We start from the raw sequence: 15,182 nt of genomic DNA, 5'->3' as shown, positions 1-15,182 counted from the left end.
TAGAGAAAAAGAAAAGTCTTAAGGGGGAGTATGTGTTTACAGTGATGAAACCAATTTAATGCAAAACAGAAAGAGCAATGGGTTTAATATATGGACTCCAAGATTTCATGCTAAATAAAGACCCAAAACTTTGGGAGTTAATTTCTCAAGAGTTGAGTCCTCAATGAGTATCTCTGGAAGAAAAGGAACATGCCGCCTACAGTTAAAACATATAGGCTGAATCTTAACAGGGTTAAATGAAATAAGGCATTTCATACTCCAATCCACCACTGGATCCAGATTAAGGTTTAGATCAGCTGCATACTTCAATTGATCCGTGGAAGATGTGCGAGAAGCAACACCAGAAATGATCTGTGGAAGATGTGCCAGAAGCAACACCAGAATAGAAAGTGGTATCATCAGCACGGATGTTAATTTTCTGAATATTCACACAGATTATTAATATATAGAAATGGTGTTGGGCCTAGAATAGAGCTCTAAGGAACACCAGCATCTATAAGAAAAGAGAATGAAGAGACACCATTTAGCATTACTTGTAAGCTTTGATCAGAAAAACAAAACTAATGCTGAGAACCTCACTGTTAATACCATATCATGTATATGTGTGAAAAGATAGGAAGGAAAAACAATTAAACACTGGAAGAAATAAAAATCAAACAAGAAGATGGCCTGCTTCATTCTGATCAACAAATATCTTCAGATAAAGTTTGATCTTGTAAGTTTAAATGCTATTTGACTTTGAAAATCCGACAGGATGACTTTTTGTATGCAAAATGTTTTGTTTCTGTTTTCAGAAATTGGGACAGCAAGCATACAATTTGGAACAGAAGTATCCTCATATGTCCTCACATATTGAAAAGAAACTTACCGAAGCTGAAGACAGTTGGGAATGCCTTCAAAAACTTCTTTCTGTTCGGTGAGTATAAAATAAAAAAAATAATGGAAAATTTTTTTTTTTTTTTTTTTTTTTTTTTTTTCAAAAGGTCATGGTTTCAATTTTGTGAAATGCAAATATAAATCCGCCTGATATTGAAGTCTGTTTGCAAAATCTCAAAATTGTGTATGCTGCATTGGCAAAAGTGTATTCTGTTATCATTTAATATTGTAACGTAGTTGCAGGCTCTGTCGTTTAGATACATATGCATATTGATGACTCATGTGCCAAGTTAATGTTGCAGCAGCATTTAAGCCATAAGCGTTACATCATGGAATGAAATGCATATATAAGTATCAAGATTGAAGGAAGAAGAGGAGGTAAAAGGAAAAAAATGTGTGGCGATTTGATAAACACAAAATGTCTCCTATTCTTACTCCTTTCGGATTATTATCTGATCAGGAGAGGGAAAGGAGTGAACCTATCGTGTTGTGAATGTGTCAGTGATTTGTGTGAAAAAAAAAATACTTTTCTTTTTCTTTCACGTAAAAAAGTTTTTTGTCAAAGTTTTCACTTCTTTGCGAATATGTTAAAACGTTTGGTCCATTTGTAAAAGTAATAGCAGCGTTACAATATAATCTTTTGGTTATAGTCAGCTAACGTACTTCCTAACCAATCAATCACTCAATCAATAAAATATATAAGAAAAGGACATTATTGAAAATTATACAAAAAAAAATTAACAAAATTATAAAAAGATAAAATAAAACAATTAGTCTTTATTTGCACTTTTAATAACAACATTTTCAAAATAAGTTTTTATTTTATTTGAAATTTCATAAGAAATATGTTCATGAAATTATAAAAAATAAATTTTTAAATGTTTTTATTTGAATTCATATAATATGTTTCACTTAAAAAAAATTCTTTTCTCTTCCCTGCAACCTCTCTCCCACAGAAGAGACGTTGCAAGCCTATCTTTGTTTTATAATTATTTCAATGGCAGGTGCTCGTCTGAACTCCAATCTCTGGTCCCCCCTCACCAATCTTTTACAAAAAACACCTGTCTAACTGAATCCACTGTCAAAAACTTTCTCCACTCTTTATCTATGCCTAAATCAAAACGTAGATTCGATGAACAAAGCTTCTTTCTTTGAACTACATGCCTGTGGAACGCTGTTCCGTCTGCCTGCTTCCCTCCTGACTACAACTTGGATGTCTTCAAGTCCAACGTAAACAAATTCCTGATGAACCGCCCCCTTAAGTAGACACTTTAAATATCCACACTAACGTACTGTACTTACAATAACCCTTATCCCTGAGTGGCTTCCGGGCCTTGATAAGTGGTGACCACCTTGTAAAAAAAAAAAAAAGTTTGTCAATTTTTTTTTTTTTTTTTTTTTTTTTTTTTTTGCAAGTCTATATGCATACATTTGATCCATTTTAAAAGTAATAACAACCTTACAATATATTCTTTTTGCTGGATGTTAACTCAGTGTTTGACTTTCCGATTTGAACCTGCAGATTGTCCACATGCTGTTTTTCTTATTTCTACTCTGAATTGTTTTTTGAAATCCCACTTGTAAATGTGCGGATGAATTCTTTCTTAGGTTAGCAAAGAACATGACCAAACCAGCAAAATCTTCTTTTAAAAAGTCGTCGTGATCCTGCATCTTGCACAAATGGTACCTTTAAAGATTTGATTGTATTATTTTTTTTAATTTGGCATATTTTTTATTTTTAAATTTGGCATATTGTTTAAAAAAAAATATTATTTTCTTTTAACAGGAAACAAAAGCTTAAGGACAGTTATGAACTGCAGAAATTTCTTTCTGATGCACAAGAATTGGTAAGGCATTCTGATTTTGCTTTTCTGTGGTAGTTGTGATTTTTTTTTTGGTGGGGGAGGAGGGCTGAATTGTCTCTTGTATTAAAAACTGACCTTGTGTCTAACTCTACTCTTGTGGGGAAGCAAGTAAATAGGAACTGGTTGACAGTCTTTATTCTTTATAATTTGTAATTTAGATATATTTTTTCATAATAAAATGCCGAATCAATTTTGGTTATTGATATAAATAAAACAGATGTAGGTGTGCCTCTGTGAAAATATTTCATCCATAAACTCTTCAACTAGTGGTCACATGACACTGAAATTAACCGGAAATAGAAATTATACACCAAGGATGGTTTATAACGAGTTAAATCTATGTTTAGATTGATGAATAATGCGTACAGAAATGTCGACAAGTTATAATGTAAAATATTCATTTCACCTTGCTGACTTATTAGTTTTGCGCATATGCAAATTCAAAGGTAGCGTGAATTGGTTTAATTTTAAATCTTTCTTATCTATCTGTTGATAGCTCAAACAGGAGGGAATGTGGCTGGAGTGCTAATCGTTTTAGTTTTAATTCTAGCTGATGGTACCCAAGTCTTTTTTTTTATTTATTTATTTATTTATTTATTTATTTATTTTATTTTATTTTATTTTTTAAATTTTTATTTATTTATTTTTTTTATTTATTTATTTTTTAAAAACTTTTGAAATCAGTACGATGTTGCAAGTTGCATTGTGAGTGGAAGAAATAAAAAAATTAAAAAAAAAAGCTGAAATTCTAAGGAGGAAAATTATCAACATGTGTTGACGATAGAGAAGAAATCTTTATTGGCCGCACGCAGAGAATTATGGGATATTTAACAAACCAAGGGAAGTAATAAAAAGACAAGTCCTAATTAAAGTCCTTTAAAGTTTTCTAGTTTTGCTCGAGTTGAACATTTTATCATAATATCAGCTAGCCTATCTCTTGTGGGACAATAAATTCTCTCTATACTCTTGTTATTTAGGGCGTACCTGATAAAATGGTATTTTATATCTACATGCTTACACCTTTGTCGGTGTACAGGGTTCTTGGAAAGCTCTATAACACTTCGATTGTCCTCAAATATCTTAATGGGGGCGTGTTTTTGATATGGGTCCATTTCTGTGAGTAGCTGTGTGAGGTACATACCTTCTTGGGTAGTTTTTGCTAGTGCCACGCATTCAGCGCCGCAAGTAGATAACGCAACTGTGGGTTTTCTTTTTGATTTTCAGGAAATAGGTGGGCCGATTTTAGTACAGTACTCAGACATGCTTCGTTTGTTGCGTTCGTCCAATGCCAAATTGGCATCACTGTATGCAATTAGCTTTAATTGATCATGCGTTTTTTCGTAGCATAGAAGGTACCTGTACATGCTGTTCATGTGGTTCGGATAGGTGTTGCGATACTTTTCCGACGATATAACTCGGGTCCGGCCAAGCACAGATCGTCAAAATAAATTAAACTAGCGCCGACTTCAAAATATTTTCTAGGTCATTGGAGTTATTGTTGATTGAATCCAACTTTTGTTCACATGGTGTTGCTCTAGGTTTACATGTTGAACCTTTCTAGTATTTCTGTTGCTCACTTTTCTTGCCTCGTTTGTAAATAGCCTTCGGCTATGTTGAAATCTATCCGAGGTCTTTCATTTTGAACTCTGACATTAGCATCTGCTTAGTGATGTTTGGTGAGTTGATGTTATCAGCAGTGATAAATCGTCAACCCATGAGATGATAATGATTCTTTCTTTATCATTGTGACGTATATAGACGTAATGATCTACTTGGTTTTGGTAAAGTTATTTTTGATGAGACGGTCATGCAGAGTCTGGTTCCATTTTCTGCCCGATTGTTTTAAGAGTATAGGGATTTGTTTAGCATACAAACTGGTTTATCGCCTGTTTTCTATTTTACTTCAAATTCCTCTAATTGTTCCACGTAAATTTCATAATCGATTGGGGGCATGAAGATATGCTGTTTTCACACCCATTTGACGTACGATAAGATCATACTGGGTAGCCATTTGCATTAGTATGTGAACTGATCTGATGTCAGCTGTTTGAGAAAAAGTTTTGAATAGTCTACTCCTTGTGACGAATCTTGCCTTGTATTTGGAGGAACCGTTGGAGTTTTCTTTAATTTTGTACACCCATCAACCACTTGCTGTCATTTTGCCTTTTTTTTTTTTAATATTAAACCGATTGTTGAAGATGCAGTCTTAAAAAAAGTAATTTTTTAAATTTAATCCAATGTATCAAATGTGAAGCTCAAGCTAAAATACATTATTTTGGCCTTCAAGCTAAGATCCAAGTCTGGTATCTTTCTGTCGAAAGATGGTATAATAATATTGTTGGGTCTGCGTTTTGGATGTCTATAAAATGGAAATATGCCAAACTGCTTCAAAGCAAAACAAAACCACAAGTGCCGGTAGCGATGAGCCAGTTTTCCCCCTTGAAAGGAGCTTTCTTGTTTGCAATGATCAGTGTTTTTTGAAGGCAGGGTACTTATGTAGAATCTGACTTTATTTAAAAACACACACACACACACAGAAAAAATGATGTACATACTCGTCATGAAACGAAAATATCATACTCCAAAAATCACATAAATTCATCAAGTAGACTTTTTTTTAATATAGGAAACTATTTTTTATGATTTTAACGATTTTTAATAGTAAATTATATTCACTTTAATTAATCTTGATAGTTTAACTTGAGTTTTCTTCCCCTTTTTTCATAAACGATGGTCAATCAATAAAATTTTATTTTCTTAGTTGAAAAAAAAACTACTTGATCTATTTGTGATTTTTGGAATATAACATCTTCGTTTTGTGATGGGTATATACATCATAAAGATTTGTTTGTATTTTGTTTTTAATTAAATTGTAAATAAGAACTGAAGGCAGTATTCTTTGAAGATTTGAAGCGATTGGTCAGTTTGTCCATCAAAGTTTATATCGGTAAATAGATAATCAACCTTCGGCTTTTTGTTGGTCCTGTTCACTGTTTCATGTGAGTCTGGGTACCAGTTATATCCGATTCATTTTATTTATTACACCTGTTCTAACTTATTTAGAAAATTGCTTATAGATTTTAACTTTCTCCAAAAATAACTTTTTCTTTTCTTTGTTAATTTTTAGGTGAATTGGTCAAACAATATGGTGACCCGTATCAATTCGTCTGAATTGGCTAAAGATTCTTTGGGAGCTGAAAATATGCTACAGCTTCATCATGAAAGGAAGGTAAGTTGAAATAGTCATGGTGAGGGGAAATGTATATAGGATTTTAATTCACATTTTTACTTGAAAAAAAAAAAAAAAAAAATTTCTATAACGTCAGAGGTACAAGTTCCGTTATAGAAGCGTTGATTTAATTTGAATAAAATAAGATACACATCAGGTGTACTTGAAAGCCAAATCACAACGCAATATTACGAAATGAAATAAATATTTTACTTGTTTGAAATTTATAATTTAAATATATTTCAGAGTCAAACTCCATCCTCAGTATTTTGTTTTCTTTTTTTCTTCTCTTCTTTCTTGCCATGTTGTAAAGTTGGAGAAAGAAAACCAATCTCGCATAACCAACGCACCATTCTGGCATCTCGAAATGCAACCGCTGAGAGACAACGTGCGGATCTTTACTAACTGACTTTTCTTTTTCCAACTTTAAAAAAAGAAAAAAAGATGCACAAAATAATCAGGATGGAGTTTGACTCTGAAATATATTTAAATTATAAATTTCGAACAAGAAAAATATTTTATTTCCGTAATATTGCATTGTAATTTGGCTTTCAAGTACACCTGATGTGTATTTTATTAAAATTTCTATAATTTTGTCAAGATCTCAACAGCTTAATTTCTATAATATATAGTCCTAGTATTAATAATCAACAGTTCAAGTGTTGCCAAAGTTTTTGAACATTTATTTTGAACTTTTGAAAGGGCTGAGGTAAAAAAGTTCTATCTTATTTATCAGTACTCCAAATGTCTTAAAATTAACGATTCAAACTGCAAAATTAGGCTTTTGAATCTATATATAGTATTTATATTCCTTATGCTTTTTTTTTTAGTTTTATTTAATGATTACACTGGTCAGCAAAAAAAATCTTTTGTTTTGCTGTTTGGAAAAAAAAAATGTAGTTGATTCAAATATAGATAAAGTTAGTTTTAACTAATCGAGTCACGGTTTCTTGCTTTTGAAATCGATATTTTTTATTGTATTAGTTTGTTTGATTCATTTAAGAGGACTTTTTAGCAAGTTTTCACTATTTCCAGTATAATTAAGTTACACACACATGTGTATATATATATATACATGATATAATATATACATGTGTGTATATCTACCATTTGTAGCAAAAAAAAAAAAAAAAAAAGTAAGAGGCTTAAAAGCTCAGCTATGATCTGCTGCTCAAAGCAAGGTGTTGCTATTTTGATATCACAACTGAAATTTGAAAAGTGGAGCAAAACAGTGAATCAAATCCTGGCCAAGAAAAGTGAATACACACGTGTGTGTGTGTAATATATATATATATATATATATATATATATATATCTCCTTCAGAATGTGAGAGAAGGTACAATTATTTCCACAGCCAGTAAACATCGCAGCTCACAAGAGCTATGACAGCCAACAAACCGGAAGTCAAAGCATGCAAGAGGCTTGGGTTTCAAATCCCAAGTTTGGATGTGCCTAACTAGCAGTATCAGAATTTTTGTAGGAATTTTTGACACCCCTAACACGAAACTGCGAATACAATATAAAAATCTCGTAATTTCTCTGTTAAAAGTGGGTTATTTATTTTCTTTATGGATTATACTTCCAAAATAAACTATTACAGTTGTTTTAAAAGTAATAAAAATATTTTTATTTTTTTTTTAAAACAGTAATGAATTTTCCGAACTCAATATTTTTCAATTTTTAAACTCAATATTTTTAAATTTTTAAATTTTAAAAATCTATCAAAATTTTTCTATTGATTCTATTTTTACGATATTTTCAGGGTCAATGTGAAATTTTATGTTCTTTCCAATAAACCGAATATAATATTTTAGACAAACGTTTTTTTTAAATTCACGCCCCCCCATTTTCACGCCCCCCCCATTTTCACGCCCCCCCCCATTTTGAAATGTCTATTAAAAAGTAAATAATTAATTTATGTTTAATAGGTTTATATATCACAAATTGAAGAGAAAAGGTCAATAAATAATATATTCAAATTTAAAACAAAAAAAAAAATCAGTTTTTTAGAAATTTACCTGTAAAGTCCGAAGTTTAAAACCTTATTTTATAAGAACACATTTTTTCTTTTTGTCTTTTTTTTTTTTTTTTTTAATGAAACCTTGGTCCTTGCTCCTTTAATTGAAAAAAAAATTAGGGCTTGAATTACATTTTTCGAGGAGTTATAAGCTTAGAAAGATAGGGGGTCGAATAATTTACGCCTCTCATTTTGAAATGTCTATTAAAAAGTAAATAATTAATTTATGTTTAATAGGTTTATATATCACAAATTGAAGAGAAAAGGTCAATAAATAATATATTCAAATTTAAAACAAAAAAAAAAATCAGTTTTTTAGAAATTTACCTGTAAAGTCCGAAGTTTAAAACCTTTTTAAAAAAAAAAAAACACTTTGTTTTGTTTTTTTTTTAAATAAAACCTTGGTCCTTACTCCTTTAATTGAAAAAAAAAATTAGGGCTTGAATTACATTTTTCGAGGAGTTATAAGCTTGGAAAGATGGGGTGGAATTATTCACTATTTTCACGAAATTTCTGACACTGCTAGTGCCTAACTGATGAGCCCAAATGAGGGCGAAACTTGAGTCTTTGACTTCCAGTTTGTTGGCTATCATGGCTTTTGTGAGCTGCAATGTTTTCTGGCTGCATAAATAATTATATGCACACACACATACACACAAATGTATATATATATATAATATATATATATATATATATATATAAGGGTGTGTATGTTATTTTAGTTATTAATATTGGTTCCAGTCTTTATTATTGGTCAATTATTAGCTGTGAAGATCAAAAGGTCATTATTTTGAAACAAAAAGAAACTTTTAATCTTTTTTTTTTTTTTTTTTTTTTTTTTTTTTACTTGAGGTGTTGCATTGTTTCATGTATAAGTACTAGTTTTTACATCTGAAGGATTTAGCCATATTTGGTGATATCAAATTTTGATATTTTTTATCACTTGATACTGTTTTTTTTTTTTTGTATTGTTTTTTGTTTTTTTTTAATGACGAGTGATACAGTGTCATCCGTTTTCAACTGCAAGTATTATACAATTTCTGAAAATACAATCTTTTAATTTTTTTTAATATGTATCTTGTCTGGCATTTTAATATAGTGCCAAGAACCCTACACAGTGCATCATATACTGGCAGTCTATATAGACTTTGAATATGTTTAAGAAACTACCAAGAAAATAACTCAAAAGAGATCTTCAAAAAGGTTGAGCCAAATAAAATTTTGATATTTCTAAGAGTAGTTCTGTCCTGCATCCGAATGGGGCATACACACATAACACTTCTTCCTGCAAAGAAAGAAAGACCCTCTGCAAAAAACCCTCTACGGTGAAGCACTCTCTTCTAGATTGTAGCGACCTCTCACATTCACATATCTGAAAAAAATATTATGATGTCAACAGCATGAGGGAACTTTTTGAGAAAGTGAATCCAAAGACAATACTGACATTTCTTAAAAAAGCAAACTTGTACCAAAAAATATGATCTTTATCTACAGAATGGGTTACAATAACTTAAAAAAAAAAAAAATTCAAATCACTACAATCAGCATCAAATAACCAAAAATAAAAATAAAGGTTGATATGCCATAAAACAAAACCCAACCAGACCATTGCATGACCTTAAATGACCATAGAAAGGTTGTAGGTCATTAAACACAAGCAAACCATATTTTTAAGAGCAATGAAGCTATATAACAAAATATAGTCGAAAGAACTCTCTAGTAACATTTAACTTCCATCCATCATACCACAACTAATGTTTTGTCATTAAATGACCCATAAGAGGTTGATATGTCATAAAATAAACAATTAATACAGTCTTGCGAATTATTTCTAGGCTGAAATCGACGGACGACATAAAGTCTTGACAGGTGTCAGAGAAAACGGAAACAATCTCCTGAAAAAACTCGAAGCTGTAAACGCTCCAGAAACGGCTGATGTTGTGAAAATGATCAAAGAACTCGACAAGAGTCGGCTGGTGCTGAATGGTGCTTGGGATAAGCGCAGTAAACTTCTCACAGAATGTCATGATCTTCAGGTGAGTATTTTTTCAAATTTACCATTTTTCAAAGCCAATGCTTTGTTTGGAAGAGAAGCAAGAACTGTTTTACAAGTTCTTTAATGAACTTGTAGCACTTATGCCTCTGCAATGTACATACTCCCGACTAACCTGACATGTAACAAAATCCCACCACTTCACTGTTAAGGTTCTTAAATTTCTTAAAGCCTTTTATTCTAATAGCTTATTCCCTCAAACTGCTAGACTTAAGAATTCTGTCACCGTTTTCTGCTTCCCTGACTGTACTAACCTGCATAAATTTAAATATACTGTAAACAGACATCTCATTACTTAACTCCCTACAGTCCCCTGTTAGACACAATCCCAAGTAGTAGCCTCTTATGTCCAAGTGGCAATATGCCTTATTTGGGGGTGAAAAAGATTTTAAAAAAAAGAAAAAAAAAAGTCAATGTAGATAAAATGAGCATTAAAGTGAATATAATAAAAATGCTGGCAAGATTTTATACATTATAGACATTATTTAACTAACTAATCTCCATGAATAAATATTAGATTGGTGCAAAAATGTTTTTTTATATATAGTTGAATGTCGAAAAACATTTTTGCACCAACCTAATAAAAGAAAGTATTTGATTAATGTGATTTGATTACAAGTATTACATAAAATTTATAATATAAATATTGAAACCTTTTTCTGTTTTTATTATTAAAAAAAAATTTATTATTAATATTGAAACCCTTTTCTCTGTTTTTATTTTACATTTTTTTTAAGAAAAGAATATTATTAAAACAAAAATTTATTTTATTTAAAAAAAAAAAAAAATGAATAATATATATGGTCATACATATGAATTGGATCAATAATAGTGAAATTGCATAGCTGGTTCTATCATTTAAAAAAAAAAAATTAATGATATATATGGTCATACATATGAATTGGATCAATAATAGTGAAATTGCATAGCTGGTTCTATCATTATATCTAAAGTTGTCAGTTTGAGTCTATCTGTTCACACCTTTGCATTGTTCTGCCTTCTATAAACTTTAATTTCTTATCATATATCATGTTATTAAATTTTGGTTTACATTTTAAAAAAATATTTACAACTTCTAATTTCAGATTTATAAAGAAACTGTGGAACAGGCTGATGCTTGGTTGGCAACTAAAGAATCTGTCCTTAGTTACAAAGATGTTGGAGTGAGTCCGTTATGCTTCTAAATTATTTTTTCTTCTTACTCTGATGTGACTATGCTGCTTAATTTTTTAAATGCGCATTGATTTTTTGGATTCTTCGGACTAATGTTCTCATCTTGAGTGTTATTTTCACGTTTCGGTTGATGTAACCTCCGGCCTTCTTAAAGTGCATTTTGTTGAATTTTGGTATCTGCATGGAATTTCCAGTGAGAGAAAATGCTGAAGAAATAGATGGATTGTCAGTGAATTGATGAATGTTATGAAAGGATTGAAAATGAATACATCAGCTGGTTCAACCTTCATGAGATGAGTGTCGATATGTTGTTATACTTATCAAGGACAAAAGTCATTTGAGGATAGGAGTTGAATAGATAGTTGAATGATGACGTATGATGGAAATTTTTTAATTGAAAATACATCATCTACATGCTCTTTACTGATAATGCAGTATTTGTCTGTAGAATAATGGAAGACTTAATTGTTATTACGTTTCTCAGTCTTTAAAATGAGGATTGATTTTATATATATATATATATATATATATATATATATATATATATACACTTTTTTATTGGAATCCTTTGAGATGAGTAATTTATTTATTTTTTTTGTTTGTTTATTTATTTGTGGACTGTTATCCTCATCTTCATAGTTGGTGTTTCACCATCTTTTGGCCAATTATTATTCCTCTGATCTTCTTCTCGTGGTTAACCGTGATGGGATAGCCTTTCAGGGCCTATGGCACAATGAAGAGAGGCGTTAAGTCTCTGAGGTTTGAGGGCAGCATTGTCTGAAGAAAGCAGTTTAAATTGTATTCAAAGCGGGCCACAAAATTAGTTGGCCAAAAACATGGTGAGACAACAACTATGGAAGGCAGTGATTGCTGAGGATGCAGTTAAGAGACTCAGCATTCCTATCCTGCCATGGTTAATCACCTGAAGAAGGCCAGAGGAATAGTTGGTTGAAACATTGTGAAACAACAACTATGAAGATTAGGATAACAGTCTGCAAATAAATTGGATTCTTTGGCTACTGTTCTCATCTTAAGTATTATTTTCACAATGTTGCTGAAAGGACTCGTGGCATAGTGGATAGAGTACTTAAAAAAATTCAGTTGTAAAAGATGCACTCTTCTGGAAATTAGAGGTTCAATCCTCAGTGTCAGTGCCACTCAAAACACAATTGCAGATTGTTTAGGACTTCTACTCAGTCATGGCTGATGGAACGAGAGCATACTACCCATGTGGATTAAATAAACGGTTCAATAAAAAATTTCCTACAGATTCTAGAGTTTGACAGAGATTCTTGACATGATACACCAGGAGAAGGTCAGAGGTTACATCGACCGAAACGTTGTGAAAATAACACTCAAGATGAGAAGTATCCGAATAATAAAAAGTGGGGGGAAATTATTGGTAATGGTTTCAGTTAGACGAGTGTTTTTCGTGAAAATCAGGCTAGCGGGAACCATAGATTAGAACTTGCCATGAAAATAATGATAAAACAAAGACACTTGCAACATGTCTTAAGAAAGAGGTTGCAGGGAAGAGAAAAGGGCATCACCCACTAGGCTACAAAGTCTATTTTGAACTTTGTCAAGGCAGGATAAGCTGCTTCTAGCAGCTTATCCTGCCCAGATGTAGGAACAGTACTCCATACTTGGATGTATTTGGCTCTTATAGAGGTAGAGAATTGCATCAGTAGTAAGATATATACTGGAGCGGTAGAACGATTCCACCATTTTTCCAGCAGCCTTGGCAACAGATTCGATATACGTGTTCCATTTCAGATCAAGAGTAAAGGTCAGAACCAGAAGCTTGTCAAAACATGGAACCTCCCCACGATGAGAGTCATTCATTTCAATTGATGCCAGATGGGAATTAGAGCATTGATGATGTAAAGATAGAAGCTTGGTTTTAGATGCATTAAAATTACCAGCCACCTCTTTCTCCATTTCACCACGTGTTCAAGATCAGAGGAGAGAGAGAATCAGAACTTGATCGTTTACGTTTACGACCTTTGAAGTGTTGCCATAGATGGTAGTGTCGTCAGCATAAATGTCTATGAATAATCTTAGGATGTGATTTGGGAGATCATTGATGTAGATCAGGAATAGAGTTGGGCCCAGAATGAAGCCTTGAGTGACTCCAGCATTAATACTGTGAGCTTCTGATTTCTGCCCATCAGCCACTGCTTTATTATTTCTTGGTGTTCCCAGGTTTGATTGAAACCTGAAAGATAGAACCAAACATTGAAAACTTGAATGTGCATATATCATGTGCGATGTTTCTGGAGAATTGGTCTTTTCTGAGTCCAAATTTATTCCATCTAATACTTATTTTTGATTTTCTTTGTTTTTTGTTTTTTTTTAAATTTTTTTAAGCTCCTTTCATAAAATGGTTTCATGCCTTGTCTGGAGCAATTTTCATAAATAAAATTTTATGAGTCTCTATTTTTATCTGGAATTGTTCTCCCTTCTCGCATTTTTTTTTTTTTTGATTTATGTTTCTTTTTATTTATCTGCTTTCCAGGATACTTTGTTTTCTGTTGAAGCCTTGCTCAAGAAGCACAAGAGTTTCGAAAAGGCTTTACGAGCTCAGGAGGACCGGATTGATGACCTTACCCAATTTGCTAGTGACCTTTGCAAGCAGCAGCACTATGCTTCTGATGAGATCCAGTCCCTCTCTAAAGCCGTGGTGGATCGGCGTAAAAAACTCTGGGCCACTTCCACTGCTCGGCACAAAACTTTAGAAAATTCTCGTAAATATCAGCTCTTCCTGCGCAATCTCTATCAGGTAAGTTGAACAATGTTTACACGTTTGAGTAATTTGATTATAGTTAATCGCTTGCTAGCTGTAACTGCATGTTCTCTCGTGTGCACTGTTAGTAACAGCTGGTCATTTTGCAGATGCATCAAAGTTTTTTTTTTTATTCGGTTTATGAATAGGCTGGAATATCATATGCAGACAAAATATGTAGTCCTTTTAATGTGTTTCTATGAGGGTCGTTCAAAAAGTTAAAGAGCTACAAAGACAGTAGTGATAGTGCTGCAATATTTTTTTATATAAATGGAGGGTATGATTAAAGAAAATAGGAAGGTTCTGTTTATAGACACTCGCGATAGGAACTGACTAATCAAATCGAGCCACATTCTGATAGACACTAAGACACGTAAAATGCTGACAATGTATAAAGTAATATACAGAAACCAGTGTCTGTCTAGAATGTATCTGCCCAGATGGAAAGGAGGTATGGGGCTCTCAGAGATTGACCATCAACATCGTGCAACTATTGTGAGCACCGGACAATATCTGATGAGCTCTAAAAACCCAACTCTCAAGATGGTACACCAACATCAGGAATCAAGAGCCAGTAGAACAACATCCATCACAAAACTGGCCAAACATTTTGGGGAAGACTGTCTTACAAGTGAGACAGAAACAGAAAAGATACCTGCGACTGAAATAGCCAGAAAAAGTCGCCAGAAATACACTAAAGCTTTCCATGACAAGAAAGTTGAAGAATGGGCCAACCAACAACGGGCCAAGTATTTTCTGGACGAATATAACCAAGACTATATTGATAAGGAAGGGTCTATAAGCTGGCTAAAGGATGGATCGCTCCACTATGACCAGGAGAAGTTTATAATAGCTGCCCAAGATCAAGGCTTGATGACCAATGTGTTTAAAAAAATGAGTGGTCTCAGCAATGACAACAAATGCAGGTTCTGCCACACAGAAGTAGAGAGTGTGAGCCACCTGATTTCTAGCTGTAAGGTTCTGCTAGAGGACGGCTACTATACAATGCGACACAATGAAGTATGCAAATATCTCCACTGGACGATCTGCAATAAGTTAAATATCGAATGCAGTAAGAAGTCATGGGAACATATACCCGAAAGAACAGTCGTTAACAAGTCATATACCATCCACTATGACTATGCAATCCCTACAGCCACATACCTAGAAAACGGAGCTATAA

General features: G+C 32.6%; 1 protein-coding gene across 3 annotated transcripts in view; it reads left to right on the top strand.

The window, feature by feature from the left end:
• LOC145263789 (spectrin beta chain-like) overlaps positions 1-15,182 on the top strand; it is a 532,547-nt gene that overhangs the window by 415,427 nt on the left and 101,938 nt on the right. For all 3 annotated transcript variants that reach the window (XM_080120846.1, XM_080120847.1, XM_080120845.1), the window contains exons 59-64: positions 795-916; positions 2,663-2,723; positions 5,869-5,970; positions 9,824-10,024; positions 11,127-11,204; positions 13,733-13,996. In XM_080120846.1, coding sequence (XP_079976972.1) covers positions 795-916; positions 2,663-2,723; positions 5,869-5,970; positions 9,824-10,024; positions 11,127-11,204; positions 13,733-13,996 — 828 coding nt within the window. The remainder of the gene's footprint in view (positions 1-794; positions 917-2,662; positions 2,724-5,868; positions 5,971-9,823; positions 10,025-11,126; positions 11,205-13,732; positions 13,997-15,182) is intronic.

This window comes from Euprymna scolopes, chromosome 39 (genome assembly GCF_053919585.1).
Source record: "Euprymna scolopes isolate OS-2025 chromosome 39, ASM5391958v1, whole genome shotgun sequence".
NCBI classification, from domain to species: Eukaryota; Metazoa; Mollusca; class Cephalopoda; order Sepiida; family Sepiolidae; genus Euprymna; species Euprymna scolopes.
This window is presented reverse-complemented; position numbering and strand designations above follow the sequence as displayed.